Genomic DNA, 16,576 nt, shown 5'->3' on the forward strand with positions numbered 1-16,576 from the left:
AAAACATATAAACTGTGACAATGTAAACCAAATGCCTAACTTGTGTTTAGTTCATAGCCTGTAAAGAATACTGTAGGTGGTGTGATGCACACACTTTTAATCCCAGCGTTCAGGAGGCAGAGGAGGGTAGATCTCTGAAAATTCAAGGCCAGCAGGGGCTACACAGTGAAAATCTGTCCTCTATAAAAGTCCAGTGCAGCTAAAGGGATGGCTCACTAGTTAAGAGCACTTGCCACTCTTGCAGAAGATGTGCCTTCAGCGTCCAGCATCCACCTGGTATCTCGAAGTTGTCTGTAACTCAATTTCCAGGGTATTCAATACTTTCTTCCAACCTCCACAGGCAACTGGCATGCAATAGGTGCATAAATATACATGAAGGCAGATACCCATATGCATAAAAATTAATCTTTTCTGGGTGTGGCGGCACACATATTTAATTCTAGTACGTGGTAGAGGCAGGTTTCTCTCTAAGTCCAACCTAGTGTACACAGCAAGTTCCAGTAAGTCAGTCAGTCTGTCTCTCTTTGTCTTTCTCTCTAAAAGAAGCAAAGAAAAAGAACAAAAAATGACAGACAAGGTAGCCCGTATCTCTTAGCACATAAGTTCTCTAGGCCTGGTAGGAGGTCTCAGCTAGTTCTATGCCCTCGTTCAAGCTTTCCAAGCCGGAGTCTTGAACATCTGAGTCTTCTTTCCCCTTCAAACTATGCCAATCTCTGAGGCAAGTGCTGTCTTCTTCCATCACACTTCTCTGAAGTAACTGTGGTCACTCATTTCCGGTTTTCCCTTACTGGGCACTATATTCTCCAGTATCTACTACACTGCTGACATAGGCGTTTCTGAAACACTAACAGAACAACACCATCACCTTGCAAATAAACTGTTGACGGATGAAGACTGGAGGAGAAAATACTTATGTTTTTCCTCTATTAATGTCTCAGAAAAAGAAAATATAATAATAAAATAAAATTGGGCTGGAGAGATGGCTCAGCAGTTAAGCTGCTCTTCTAGAGAATGCAGGTTCCCAGCAACCACATGCTGGCTCACAACCATCTCCAACTCAAGTTCCAAGAGATCTGGTGCCCTCTTCTGAGCTCCTCAGACACTGCATGCATATGGGGCAAAATTTGCATGCCAGCAAAACACCTATATACATAAAATAAATACCTTAACAGACCCTCCTCTCAGCCATCCCACGCAGTAGCTGACAGAAACCAGGAAGACTGCATGCGGCGGGCTTCTCTCACCCACACGCTTGCAGGAAGGACACACAGTGAAGAGTGTGAAATTCAACAGTTACTGGAAATTAGAGTGTGACAGCAAAATCATGTTCTCTCACTAGCAAACTTGAAAGGTGTCAGAGAGAAAATCAGTTCTCTTTATATTATTTTTTTCTGGACATTTTCCTGGTGTAGCTGCATAGTTTATTAATAACTTAATTTTCTTTGTCCTATATATTCATCCCCTACACAGTATTTCTTTGGCTTTCCTCAAATACATCATCTAGATGTATTTTAGTGTCATATGTATAGTAATCTTTTAAACAGAGTACATAATCATTTTTATTCAAGTGTAGATGTTCTTAAATAACATCTCACATAGGAAACTGTCATTACAGATACTACTACTTTATCATGTGTTATACATTTCATGATTTAAGAAATATTCAGTCATTTTAGTCAACATAATTTTTGATAAATGACTCATCCTGACATTTTATTTTTATGTGCATCTGTGTATGTGTATTGAATGTAGGGGTACATGCAGGAGCACACAGGACAGAGGACAACCTCGGGTGTTTCTCAGGTGCTATCCCCTTGGATTTTACAGTCAGCCTCCTACTGTCAATAGAGCTGGCCTGGATGATGTGGTCAGGGGTTAAGAGGGGCCCTATGTGAGGGACAGATGCCTTCCAACATCTATAACAGGTGGGAGAGCTGGCCTAACTTCTTGCAGCTCTCAGGAATGCTGGGTCCTGAGCCTCACCTGGGTAGTGGGGTACAGTGAGCTGGCCCTACTCCTTGAGCTGCACCACTGGGTGAGCCAGTAAGCTAGCTGAGGCTGCGCTGGAGAGCGTGCCATTGTGATACAGGTATAGAAGACCTAGTGGGCTGACCAACTCAGCTGTCAGGACCAGATCCAGGGCTTTAGCTACTCAACATCCTCCCCATCTATGAACTGCTGGAGTGTATGACAAAGCCAGTCCTGCAGATGCAAAGCTGCAGGATCTCCACGACACAGGGCAACAGCAAGCTATTGGGGGGGGAGTCCCAGTGTGGACACAGTACTGAGAGTGTAGCAGAAGATAGGCCTTGAAGCAGTGAGCCCTTGTTTGCAAGTGAAGATGTGTGAACAAAGGACAATGCATAAGGTATAAGGTGTACTGTGGGACACACTGTGACAGTACAGCTTCTATGATGAAATGTTTATGTTTCGTTCTGTTTAATTTTTTGTTTGTTCTTTATTTTCTTTTGGTGGGGAGGCTGGCTGCAAAGGTGGAAGGCCGACATGAAGGGATGGGGAGCTGAGTAGGACTAAGGTGCATGATGTGTACTCACAAACAATCAATAGAGTTAAGAAAGGAAAAACAGAGTTTGCCCAGCAAATCCCAGTGATCGACCCATCTCCATCACCCCAGGAAGAGTAAGTGCATCATCAAGCTTGGTCTTCAGGGTTTTGTTTTGTGTTTTAACCTGGGTTCTGGGAATCAAACTGGGACCTCAAGCACTTAGCTGGCTGAGCTACCTTCCCAGACTGATACCTTGATAATTTTTAAAATCATGTATTTTGTAAAATTTGTATAAAACACACTTTAAGCAAAAGAAATGGCTTCTGTTTTCATCTATTGACCATAATTTCTACTAGAGTATTTGACAAGACTAGAGATTCATCTACAGAGACAGTTTTTAAATGGAAAAAAACTAATGAAAAGATCAGTCTAAGTTAACTAACCACGGCACTGCAAACACACTGGACTCCTTAATAAAATTGCCTAAAATCCTAAGGCTGCCCTTGTATGCAGCATGTGTTGCTACAAAGACCAATGAGGTGGCACTGAAGGTCTTTTCTCCATGTTTTGAATATGATCTCACTAGCTACCTAAAAAATTAACAATTAATTATCTATTTGCTTAATTCAAGTGTACAGTTCAGTACTAATATAAAATTCTAATTAAACTGTGAAATGCTCTAACTGTCCAGGCAAGGATAGTTATGATCTAAATCAGCACCCAGACATCTGACTGCAGGGATAGTTACAATCTAAATCAACACCCAGAAGCTGCCAGAGCTCCATCAGCTGTCAGTCTGGGTGTACACTGTCTTTTTCTTTTTATTTCTTGCTTGTTTCTCTGTAGACAGGGCTTCTCTGTGCAGTCCTGGCTGTTCTGGAACTTGCTCTACAGACCAAGCTGGCCTCGAACTCAAAGCTCTGCTTGCCTCTGCCTCCCTAGTGCTGGGATTAAAGGTGTCACCGCCACCACCCAGTGCTGTGCTTACATTCTCACTTACTTCAAGAGCACATCACTAGATTCAAGTTTACAACTTCAAACTATGTTAAGAATACTCTATGGAACAAGTATATTATCCTTGGTGGGACATGGTGGGGCACACCTGTAACCACAGCTCTCTGTACATGGAGGCAGACAGGTGGATCTATGAGTGTGGACCAGCCAGAGATACACAGTGACATCTCCTAGCTCACCAGATACACACACACACACACACAAACACTTACGCACACACTTATATTTTATCATATGTGCTATGTATACCTTATAAGTAACAGTACAAATGTTTAAGTAATGGACTTAACTACTAAGGAGTCACATGGCCTTCCTTCCCCTTCTTCATCTTAGTGTACTCATTTAAGGGTAAGAAAGCAGCCTTTATGTGTAGGAAGCATAGTTTAAGGAAGGCAGGATAATGATTCTGACCATCTTTTTCTATAATAGAGGCGCTAGTAAGAAAAGGAATAATGGCCAGCAATATACATCATCTAAATAGAATCTTCAATGTGTCTAAGTCATGTTAGAAACAAGTGCTGCAAAGACATAAAGCTATTAACAAACACTGAGACCACAATCAAGGCATGGAAGCAGGCTCTTCAAACACACCATTGAGGAGTTAACTATGAGTGAGGGCACAGCAGGGGTTTGGGGAGTTTCAGTAAAATACCACAGAAACCTAAGCAGATACAGTGCAATATCGAGCAAATCCCAGTGTTCCTATCAGCAAATACCATTGTTAACAAGACTTTAATGTTCAGATTGTCAGTCATGTTTTGGTGACTTTCATACTCAACTTACCATTATTTATTGGGTGGCTATTGGCTGCAGCCAAGGATCCCATTTGGTTTCGGATGAGACTGTCTTGAGCTGGTGGAAGGCCTGGGCCTGACCATGGTAGAGAACTGTATCCTGAATGACTCTGCTGCTGCTGTTGTTGCTGTTGCTGCTGCTGCTGCTGCTGGGAAGGTGGAGGTGGAGGTCTCGAAGGGTAGGTAATAGCTGTGCTTGGGCCAGAGTATGACTCTTTAAGTGGCCTGGCAGGCGGAGGAGCACTCTGTGAGGTAAACATCTGCCCATATGGCTCGCTGGCAGGCAGCGAGGGATACGAAACATTAGGATACACAACATTAGACACAGTTGAGATGGGATAATGACTACACGTGGAGGGATATCCCTGAGAAGCAACAGAAGCGTTGGCAGAGTATGTGGCAGGACTACTGTAACGATTCCCGAGAGAAGAATAGGGCTGGGAGGCACTCGGATACGAATGGGATGCTGATGCTGGAGCTCCTTGGAAAGATCCTGGCGTGGGTCCCCCCATGTGAGGGGCAGAAGGACCTCTGCCGTACATCTGCTGTGCTCCTGGTTGGTTTGTTGAGCTGGGAGTCCCCACATTTTGTGTTGCTACTGTATATGGACGAGAGTAGTAATTATCGCACTGGTTATCCAGTGGCAGGGAGGTCATTTTCCCAGGTCCTTGAGAGTAATGTCCTGAGGGGGCCATATAGTTTTGATGAGGCAACCCATACCCAGATGGAACTTGCATTTGACTCTGTGCTGGACCTGAAAAAAAAAATGACAGTGGTTGCACAAAGAGATGATGCATAAATAGCTCCCATCTACATGTTGGCCCAATTAACCTTTCTCTATAACTCTACCATACTGTCAAAGACAAACTGTCATAGGCGCACTGTTAGCTAGACTCCAAAATAATCCCTTATGAGGCCCACCTCCTGCTTCTCAAACCTTGAGTAATAGCGAAGGTGCTCATATACATACTTCCTGCACTAGTCCAGTCTTAACTCAGGTGTTCCCTCTCTCTGATAAACCAATCTTGAATGACCTTGTAACACAGACAAGGAAGGAAGCCATATGGTACAGATGGACAGACAAAGAGAAATCACACTCAGTAAACAAATGAATATGCTAGCATCCCTCAAATTCAATGGAGTCTTGAGATAATGACAGCCCAACTGATAGCTTGACTATAAGCCATGACCATATAACCGATTGGCTTCCAAGTCAGTATTCCTTAACAGACTATGACACAGGGGCTGAAAATATGGCTCAGTGGTTATGAGCACTGGCTACTCTTCCAAGAGGACCTGGGTTTGAGTCCCAGAACCCACATGTCAGTTCACAGCTGTCTGTAACTCTAGTCCCAGGGGACAGAATGTCCTCTGGCCGATAACACCATGCCTGAAGGTCATGGATAAATGCTTTGAGTTCCAGGCCAGCCAAGTATACTAAGACTCTGACTTAAAAAAAAGGGGGGGGGGGGAAGCAAGGAGGATAGGAGAAAGGATTGTCAGAAGATGGGCTAACCAAAACTAAGGATGTATGAAAAAGTCATATAGAAACCCACTACTTTGTAAGGCAATTTAAAAAATGCAAGAAGGAATTTAATTGGACACTGCTGCTTCCAGAAAACATAATTTATTAAACAAAAAATGTGATGCCAGGCATGAGATATCTCTCTACATGTTATCTATCAAGAGTGCTCCAGAGTCAACCAAAACACAGGCTATTCCCAATGCTCTTGGTTGTCTACTAAAACTAAATGGTAAGACACTATTGAAAAAGCACCAAACTTTGGTTGCAGAACATAGAAAAACCAGGCTGGAATTAGCCAACAAACACCCAGCTGGCTAGCTTTCACACAGCCAGAAGGCACTATGCTGAGAGCTAGAGGAAAAGACAGCAGTGTCTTACCCCGTGCAAGAGACTCTGCATGCTACAGTACTGGCCTTCAAGACAAGATGTATCCATGGGAAACACTGGCATGAAGCTTTCGGAGCAACCAAACGCCTTCTGATTTGGTTTGAATTCGCTCTGTCTGAGGGGACTGTAAACCTGGTCAGAAGCCCACTGTTGGGCAGGTTATTGGCCTTAGGAGAAAACCCATTTTAACAGTGTGGCTTTTGTTTTCTTTTCTTTTCTTTCCTTTTTTGAGACATGTTCCACTACGATTAGACTAGGCTGGCCTAAAACTCAGTGATCCACCTGCTTCTATACCTGCCTCTGAGATTAAAGGCATTCACCATCACACCATGCATGTTTTTGTTTTGAGGCAAGGTTTCACTACACAAGCTGAGCTGCCTATTAGAGAACTTCTGTAGACTAGGCAGGTCTAGTTTGGCACTCACTGACTCTCCAGAGACTAAGCATCTGCAACCAAGCCCAGGCCACCACTCTTGTTTTGCTGGAGGACCTGGATGTCAATATCTACATATGAATAGAGTGTTAGCACTCACACCAGGGCTAGACATTTCTTTTGCCAGGGCAGCATTAATGCAGAGACTCCTATCTAGTCAAAGTACTAAGAATGAGTGAATGCTGAACAATCAACCCTAAACAGCACATCTACCTTACCCAGCTCTTCCCAAAGTTCAGACAACATCCTGGAAGTAAGGGTAGAAAGAATTACAAGAGTGGGATAGAGAGAAGGCTCAGAGGTTAAGAACACTGTCTTCAGAAGGCCCCAGGTTCAGCTATTCTTCATGAGGACCCAGGCTCAATTCCCAGCACCCACAGGTTATACCTAAAGTAAAGCTCCCTCCCCTTTTGTGGGCCTAGTGAGCACCACTGGGCATGAAAGTGGTGCACAGACATACACACAGGCAGAACAGCCATGCACATTCGGGCAGCATTCATAGAAATCAATGATTAATGACAGAGAAAGGACAGTGGAATAGCTATGAACAGATACACAGACATTTGTGAAAGGGTCAAAGAATACAGTTTTTTTTTTTTTTTTTTTTTTTTTTGAAAGTTCAAAAACATCAAGAGGAATCCACACCTTTTGGTATTAGCTTCTTCTTTGCCCTAATTATGGAAGTTAGAGAATCAGGTAATACTCAAGTGGTAGGGCACACACTTAGGATGCACAGGGCCTTGGGTTCAGGCTCCAGCACTGTGGTGGAGGGTAGAGTTAGCAATCTATATAAAGAATGTAAAGTTCAAAGTGAAAGTCCCCTTCTTACTCTGATCATTTATATCCTACTACTACGCAGGCACATCAGGAACCAGTGGTGTTTTCTATGTATTTGGATGAATAGACCCTGGTGTGGTTCTACAACTATTTTTTAATTTAATGTATCATAGACACTATTCTGTTATCATGTGTGAATCCTCATTTAAAAAAAATACAGAGTGAGGCTGGAGAGGTGACTGAGCGGTTAAGAGTACCGGCTGCTCTTCCAGAGGTCCGGAGTTCAATTCCCAGCAACCACATGGTGGCGCACAACCATCTGTAATGGGATCCGATGCCCTCTTCTGGTGTGTCTGAAGACAGCTACAGTATACTCACATATATAAAATAAATAATAAATACATCTTTTAAAAATATATAAATATTTCACATCATCTCAGAGGATGAACTTCTGTGATTAAGAAATGGGTTTCCTACAAATGAAAGTGGAGGTTGTGCTTTAAAACTTGACCACTACACTGAGCAATGGGAACTTGCCTATAGTCCTGACACTAAGGGCCTGAAACAGGAGGATTGAGGTCAAGTCCAGCCTGGACTACACAGCAAAAGGCTATCTCAAAAAAACAAGCAAAGAGGAGCATTATTATAGCTTTCTCCAAGAAGGATTGCCAATTCACACTTCCCATGAATAATGCTAAAAGACTGCCTCATATTCCCAACACTAACGTGTACTTTACCAGCATGTGAAGTCTTCTAGAAGCATTTTAATTAAAACAAAATACATCTATCTCTTTTATGTGTATAAGTGTTCTGCCTGCATATGTACAACGTCATGTGTGTGCCTGGTGTCCTCTGAGGTCAGAAGACACTGAATCTCAAGGACTGAAAGTATAGATGGTTGGGAGACACCATTTGGGCACTGGAAATTGAAGCCTGGTCCTCTGTAACAGCAAATGCTGTTAACCACTGAGCCATCTTTCCAGCAGTTTCTCTTTCTCAATATTGGGAACTGAGCTGAAGGCCTCCACATACCTGGAAAGTATGCTGCCATGAGCTAACAGAGACTTAAACTTTCTTTGTAGCCTAGGCAGGCCACAAGCCTGTGATCCTCCTGCCCCAGTCCTCTAGGCAGCTGCATTATAGGTCTATAGCACAGTCCTGGGTGCTAAGACAACTATCACCATCTTATTTTCTGTGTTTTTTTTTCCTCTTGATGAGTGGATATAATACTTTGCCTTCAAAGACCTGAAGGCACTAATATGTAAAGCACTTAGCAAAGTGAGTGGTATAGCATAGACCATGTTTAATAATGTCTATAATGTTGCTGCTAACAAAACTCAATGTCAGCATTAGTGTGGTCAGCTACATATATGTAAAAGTTAAGGGCACTAGCTGCTCTTGCAGAGGACCCAGATTCAATTCTCAGTACCCATATGGAGGCTCATACCCATTGTGATTCCATTTCCAGGGAAATCGTTTGAAGTAATCTCTCCAACCCAAGTAAGCCCATACAAAGAAAAACAAACTCAATATGAATACAAGCAGCACACCTAGATTAGGTAGATTTACCACTGCACTACTCTGTTCCCAGCTTTGAGATCCCTTATAACTTGCAGTTTCTCCGGGCCACATACTTCAGCTCCAACTTCCTTTTACCTCCTTCTCCTTCTTCCTCCCCCACCCCCACCCGCCTACTCTCTCACCCTCAACTCTTAAGGTCTATCTTCTCTTCCTCTGCCCAATCACTAGCTCTAGCCCTTATTTTACAAGTTAAAATGGAGAGAAGGTTCTGATGAAGTCACCTGAGTATGTGACTAGGCAGCCCTTCTTGGGAAGTGGAATTAGCATCAAAGTACAAACAGCACCAGGGCAACCCACAACAGTAAACAATAAGCTCTTCTGCCTTCCACAGACACTAGGTATACATGTGATGCACATAAATACAAAGAGGCAAAATACCAATACACATAGAATAAAAATAAATAAAATTAAGAAAAAGGTATCTGTGCTTAGGCAGTAACAGGCCCAGAGATGACAGAAGCTCAACTCAAGTCACTTTGCCCTCATTACCCTTTAGCCAAGCAAATGGCCACATGTCCCACCAACAAGATTCTAGTATTTTTTCTTTTCTTAAGATTGTATTTATTTTATGTACTGGAGTATCCTGTAGCTGTCTTCAGACACACCTGTAGAGGGCATCTGATTCCGTTACAGATGGTTGTGAGCCACCATGTGGTTGCTGGGAATTGAACTCAGGACCTCTGAAAGAGCAGTCAGTGCTCTTAACCACTGAACCATCTCTCCAGTCCCCAGATTCTAGTCTTTTTTTCCTTACAACTTTATTTAAAAAAAAAAAAAAAAACAAAACAGAGATACATGTATAGATTATTAAAAGCATTTTAGCATAAAACTGTATGAATATATTTTTGTTGGTACTTGATTTTTTAAAGGTTTGACAGTATGCATTGAAATCTTACTATTTACAATGATCATAAAGCATGTGTAAAACAAAACATTAGTCAGCAGATTCTGGTCGTAATTCTAACTATTCTTGACTTTGGGCAGACCTTAATTACCATCCCATTCCCCCCATGACCCCATCAAGCCCCAGGGCTCTGCACATGCTAATACATGCTCTACCACTGAACCACATCTCCAGCCCTGATTTTTTTCTAGTATTTAGTTTTCCTGCCATGTGTAAAGAAATAGGGATTTGTACCATACCTCAAATGAAATAGTATCAACAACAAAAAGCTAAAACTTTTAAGATTAACTGTAGCAAAGAACCATTGTATTCTTTTCATAATAATGAAGACCATACCTGCTCATAAAAGCTGAGTAAAAGTTACACTTTCTGTTTTATAATTACTAAATAAGGTAGGGGAAACTATCTCGGGGCATGCAATATATATTCTATAGCCAACACAAAGATAACTTACAATCAGGTATAAAGGAGACCAACATTCACTTCCATAATTCAAAGTCTAAGTGGAGAACTATACATTGCTAAGTTAACAATTTACTCCCCTATAGGTTATTTACAAGTCACAGAAAACAACTTACTTACTGTAACAAAACAAATCTCTGAAGTCTTTCATTACCTTGACAATAAGAGGTGAAAATCCCCACATATGTAAATACAGAAAAAGATGGGTCACTTCCTGCCACTTCAGTTTTCAGAGGTGAACAAAGACAACAGACTAAGTCAATCTATTTAAATACCTATTCTCTGCTTAATTGCTGACTAGGCTCATCCCTGCCACATTCCTGGTACAATAATCACTGTCTCTGAACAACTACTCAATGCCATTCTGAAGAAAAGTAGGGGCACACTGTGCCTGCTGACAGCTAATGGTGAATCACCGGCAGGAAGTCAGACTTTTAAGTTCATTGAAGAAAAGCAAGGAAGGAAGGGGAACACTAACTAACCACAGTGGGGTTGGGGTGGGAGTGGGAAGACTCCTTTTCATTACTTATTCAGCGTCACCATCTAAATGTCCCAGACAAAGAGACACTATCAACAATGTGGCTTTAATCCCAGAAGCAGGTTGAGCTCTGAGTTTGAGGCCAGCCTAGTCTACATTGGAGTTCCCAGCCAGTCAGGACTGCATAGTGAAACTCTTGTCTCAGAAAGGGAAGAAGAATTTTGCTTAAACACACAGCAAGAGCACACACATGCAGTAGAAACTGGATTCTAAGCTTTGACTCTTCTGTCTCCCTTGGTCTGGTGACACCCCTCACTCTATAGACAGCAGGCAGTAAGCTCTGAGGTAAAGGGTCGCCTGTGGTGCTATAGTGCTTCTGGATAAGATGCTCAACAAATTAGACAGCAAAGCTGGGACTAGCATTATGGCTCAGAATGGTAAGGTACTTGCCACCAAGCCTTGTGACCTGAGTTTGATCCCTGGGACCCATGTGCTGTAAATTAGATTTCTCGCCTAGGCCCAGACAGACCACACCAAACATGGTTCCACGTGGAGAGGTTTAATAGAACGGGATAGGGCAGGGGTCAAGGCAGGGCGAAGAGAGGAAGAGGAAAGAGAGAGAGGAGGAAGGGTTTTGGTCTTTTGTAGGGGTAGTGACGTCACTTGCTCCCAGGTGGAGATGGGATTTAGAACTGATGTCTTCTGGGAATGCTTTGGCTGTTTCCATGGCAATTGATGTGCTAGGTTCCTGTCACCTGTGGGTGGAGCCATTGCTGGGGGAGGGGGCTATCCTAATGCCAACACCATGTGTAAGAGAAACTGATGCCCCAAAGAAGTCAAGTGACCTCCACACCCCCCACACACAGTACAGTACACTAAATACAATTTTAAAAAAGAAATTTTTTTTTACTATGTTCAACAAGACATATGCCCACATCCTAACCTGTGAAGCTAAATGGCAGAGGAGAATTAAGACTGTACATGGTATTAAGGTATTAATCAGATGACATCTATTAAAATAGTTCTATTATCCTTAACTATGCAGAGAATTAGAGGCCTGGCTGTAGAATCTTCATGGAAATAAATACTCTATGGTTGATTTTAAACAGAGAAAACGGGCTATGAGCCAAGGAATGTGAGCAGCCTCTCAGAGCTGAAAAGGGCAAAGAAACTCTCTAGAGATGCTGGAACGTCTGATTTTAGCCCAACTAGACCTCTCACCTACAAATAACAAATTTAGACCATTTCGAGCAGTCAATATGTGGCAATTTGTTATAAAAATACAATCAATGGCCCTCCCTGACCTGAATCCTGGGTCACAGCTGCCTTGCTGTCACGATGACTATTCAACTGTCAGGTCTAAGCACACCAAGTTCTTTACATTCAAGCTCAAGAAGCCACAGCTCAGTGTGCCACAGTGAAGAACACTTGCTGATAAGTCAAGACAAACGCTGACCTGGGGAAGATGTGCAACATGCACGCCTAACCTGACACCCACACAAAGCCACAGAACAATGAGCTTGACCCCAGAGGTACAGAGGCTAACGAGAACAGAAGGTTTATTGACCGAAGTGATCAAAACAGGGACCAAGTCCTAGACATATACACAGTAAGGAGATTAAAGCTGTTAGTGGCTTTTAGAATACCTAAAGCAAGAAGGAAATATGAAGGCAAGTTCACATATGCAGCTGAGTACCTACTACAAGATGCTACAGTGAATATAGTAAAAACACACAGAGTCTGCCATTCTAAGAATTTATAGCCTGGTGTTCTAAAGAAAATGGAATAAAGGAGAGTCTCAGTGCTGGTTCCCTACCTAGAGTGGGTATTTTAAAACAGGATCTCTTTAATCCTCTCAAAGGCTCTACAAGGCAGATATCACTAAACTCAGACTCTCACATATGTTAACTCTTGGATGGACTAAATCAATCTTTGCAAGCATTCTGTATCTTCTGGGCAATCCCACGTAAGGCCCTATTGCACATAGGCTTCTCCAGGCTGGTGTTATTACATCTCCACACACTGCAGCACTGAGGAGAAAGACTGTCCCACTTCAGTCTTTCCGATCTAACACTTAGTGTGTAGATGGTTTTGTTAAAGTTGGGGCTGGAGAGTGGCTCAGTGGCTCTTCCATTGGATCTGAATCCCTGGCACCCATCTCAGACGTACTACTACCTGTAACTCTAGCTCCAGGGAGATCTAATGCCTCTGGCGTGAGTGAGCATCTACACAAACACACATGCATGCACACATACACATAGGTTAAAAAAAATCTTTTTAAAAAAGTTATTTTAAGAGCGAAATTTACCTGAAATATTTCTGGGAACAATATAAATGGGGTTCACAAAAAAAATTGATAGCTATAAACTCAGAACCCTGAGAGTTGTGAAAGGCACGGCAAATAACTAAAACCATACATTATAATAACAATGACTTATTAGGTTATTGTTATTACAGACAGAGAGATGTTTGAGATAGCTAGTGTACAGGTTATAAGGGAAAATTTTATTCAGACAAGTCCATGAAGGCCAAATGAAGAAGACCTTTCCTGAGGACCTGCGCTTCTGGGCAGCTCCAGATATGGATGGAAACCCAAGACACTGCACTGATTAGAAAGAACATCTGCATGGTTCTCAATTCTGTGTATGCTCAAGGTTTGCAGGTTTCCTAGAGCCTACAACCAGAAAATATCTCCTAGTTAACAATCTCTCTACCTTTCCAAAAAAAAAAAAAAAGTCTAGTAATTCCCACTCTGCTTAACCTCATCCCATCACTGAAAAAAGCGGTGCTATCCTTTTGGGCAGAGTCACACTACTAAGTCTGGGTTGTTCGTGTCACTCTCTGGGTGTCAAGCTGACTGGAAACACTCTGAGAGCTGATGACTCAGCTTTAGAAGTAATGTCAAGTCAAGCCAAGAGAAGCTGGACATGGTGGCACAGCCTTTAATTCCAGGACTTGAAAGGCAGAGACAGGGGGACCTCTGTGAGTTCAATACCAGCCTATTGTATAGAGCAAGTTCCAGGCCAACCAGGGATAAACAGAAAAACCCTGTCTCAAAAAAAAAGTTAAAATTGAAAACACATATAATTTTATAAATCCATGTGTTACTCTGAATGAAAATCTGGAGAAAGGCATCGCCAAGGTGAACAGGAAAGAGTTTACAGATGCAATGTCCTCATACTATCTTCTAATAGTGAGAGCCTAGTACTTAATCTTAGAAAAACAGTAAAAGCCATAATATAGTCTCGTTTGTCAGACACTGCATGACTGCATCTCAGCATTTGGAAGAGAAAGCAGCAAGATCAGGAGTTCAAGGCCAGCATGGCACCTTATTAGAGTCTGTCTAAGAGTGATGAACTTTGAATTAGGACTAAGTGGCCTCATTCGAGATGATAAGGTAAATTCTTACAACCTGCCCCTTGGAAATACCTTTTCTGGATTGCTGTAGGGTACTACGGGGAAGTGTGGCCATGCCCGTAATTTGAAGGGGAGGCAAGAGGCTCAGCAAGCAGTTGGGAGGCTGGGACAAAAAGATCAGGAGTTCACAGTCACCCTCACTTACATGAGACCGTGCTAAAGTAGAAACAAGTAAACACACACTTCAAAGGGCTATAACCACAATTCCATCTCCAATAGAGGAAAACATTAATAAATAGACACACCTCAAGGGGGTGTAAACAAGCAAGGTCTCAGGGGAAAGGGTACCTCCAAATGCATGCTGGTCAAACCAGAATGTCTGCCCAGAGGTTACACATTAGGCACTGAGAATTCCCCAGCTCACCAGTCCCATCCTGAGGCCACTGGGGCCATGTCTTGTGACTTGACTATACTAGTATAAATTAGGTGCAGAGTAACAAAGCCCTCCTATTGCTCTCAAAACTCCAAGAGTTTTAGCTCCATCTGACAGGACCAGATACTGCTCAGTCTCCCAAGCTTAGGAGGGAAGTGATCTCATTCAGTCTGCTATGATGTTTCTCTTGTCACTGGCTTGTTTTCCCATGGTATTTTTTCATAATTCAGACCGACTCTTTTTGTATTATTAACATAGCTGGGATTCTAGAGATATAGTAAAAAGCAAAGTGGTTTCTGTACATAACAAAAACCAAAATTATTGCTTAATCTTTGTGATTACTTTTTCTAAGAGAAACAATCAGATTTGACACACTCTATGCAAGTTAATCCCACAAAACAAACCAAATGGACCCTAGTTCTTTATTTCCAAATGCCTCAGTGTTATATTCTAAGACCTTCCTGTGACCTGGTCTCGTCTGTGGCTCCTTCCAACTTCCTCCCCAGCCTCTCCCTTCCACCCAGTTCTCTTTGCTCTTCTCCGACGCTTCCAGTTTCTACACGGGGCCTGTACTTTCTAATATATACTTCCAGGACTGTTCGTCATGAAACCTCTTCCTAGGGACAGCCCTTGCTCTCCTCCCCAACTACCTACCAAATCACTCACGACGGGCCAGAAATAATTTGAATGTCACTAAAATACAATTCAGGAGAAGGGATTCTGTTTCATCTGCTACTCCTAACTCTGAATACCGATCTGGTAGCCAAGCAACAGATGCAAAACGAGGATTAAGACTGTATTATGAAAAGTATAAAGAGAACCCAAGCATCATTTCCACTGGGCATCAAGACATGGATTTATTCCTACATCCATGTGGCTGAGTAAATACCCTGGTACCTGTGTCGTCTGAAAAATAAAAATGACACTTGAAAATCAAGGACACCATCCTTAAAACGGCTAAACATGGATTTATAATATTCTAACCTGGTACCGATTTCTAAATTATGATGTTCTGGTTGCTCCCCATACAAATATGTGTTAAAAACAAAATAATGCCTGGCATTTACAAGAAACCTAAGTTGGACTTTCAAAACCCACATGGTAGGAAGAACCAACTCTCAGAAGTTGTCCTCTGATCTCCACGTGCAAGCAGGGGCACATTCATTTATACACATTCTATTTTCACTTGGACAAATGTAATACCCACCAATGACACTGTTCACCTTCAAAAGCTCTTAACACTAAACAGTGACTATAAGAAGCATTAAATATTGAAGGGTGACTTGGGGATCTTAATTAAAACTAAACTATCATTTTGTGAATGAAAATTCCACCTGGCTCTAGGGTATTTTATGTTTGAAAAGCATTATCAAAACTTTGGCTGTAAATTTTGATTAGCACACTATGCAAACTAGGTCAACGATTTGATGAGTACTGGGTGGTTTTTGACACAGAACAGAGGGATTTTCTTAGCTTTGATTACTTTGGGAGTGTCATCAGACACACAGTCAAGTCTATAAAGAGGGCCCCTCCCGAAGTACTATTTAGGATTATTCCAGAACTCAAGAGCAGGGGGGATAGGCATGCTAGAGTAAGATCATTTCTCAGCAATAACTCCTGAATGCTTGCTTGAAGCATATAACCCCCGGTATGAGAGCCACATTCCTGTTTCCCTACGCAGGCCTTGCCTCAAAACAGGGCCAAGCAACTCTGCCACGTTTTTCTAGACTTTAATGGGAAGCTGGAGACGTTCTCTTAGATCCTTTGACACCTGCTACCCCATGAACACTACTACAAGCAAACTCAAGGCTTGAGCAGCAACCGCGGCGGCAAACCACAACAGATCCCGAGGCCGAAGAGGGTCGTCGGGGTTACAGTTACACTTCTGCAGCGTATTTACATCGTTCTGCCTACAAACTCGAGTG

The 16,576-nt window shown here is 42.4% G+C and overlaps 1 protein-coding gene across 2 annotated transcripts in view; it reads right to left on the minus strand.

Moving 5' to 3' along the window:
- Nucleotides 1-16,576, minus strand: part of SEC24B (SEC24 homolog B, COPII coat complex component) — a 74,820-nt gene that overhangs the window by 57,622 nt on the left and 622 nt on the right. For both annotated transcript variants that reach the window (XM_080915745.1, XM_080915744.1), the window contains exon 2: nucleotides 4,304-5,068. In XM_080915745.1, coding sequence (XP_080771871.1) covers nucleotides 4,304-5,068 — 765 coding nt within the window. The remainder of the gene's footprint in view (nucleotides 1-4,303; nucleotides 5,069-16,576) is intronic.

Source organism: Micromys minutus, assembly GCF_963924665.1.
Source record: "Micromys minutus genome assembly, chromosome: 4".
NCBI lineage: Eukaryota > Metazoa > Chordata > Mammalia > Rodentia > Muridae > Micromys > Micromys minutus.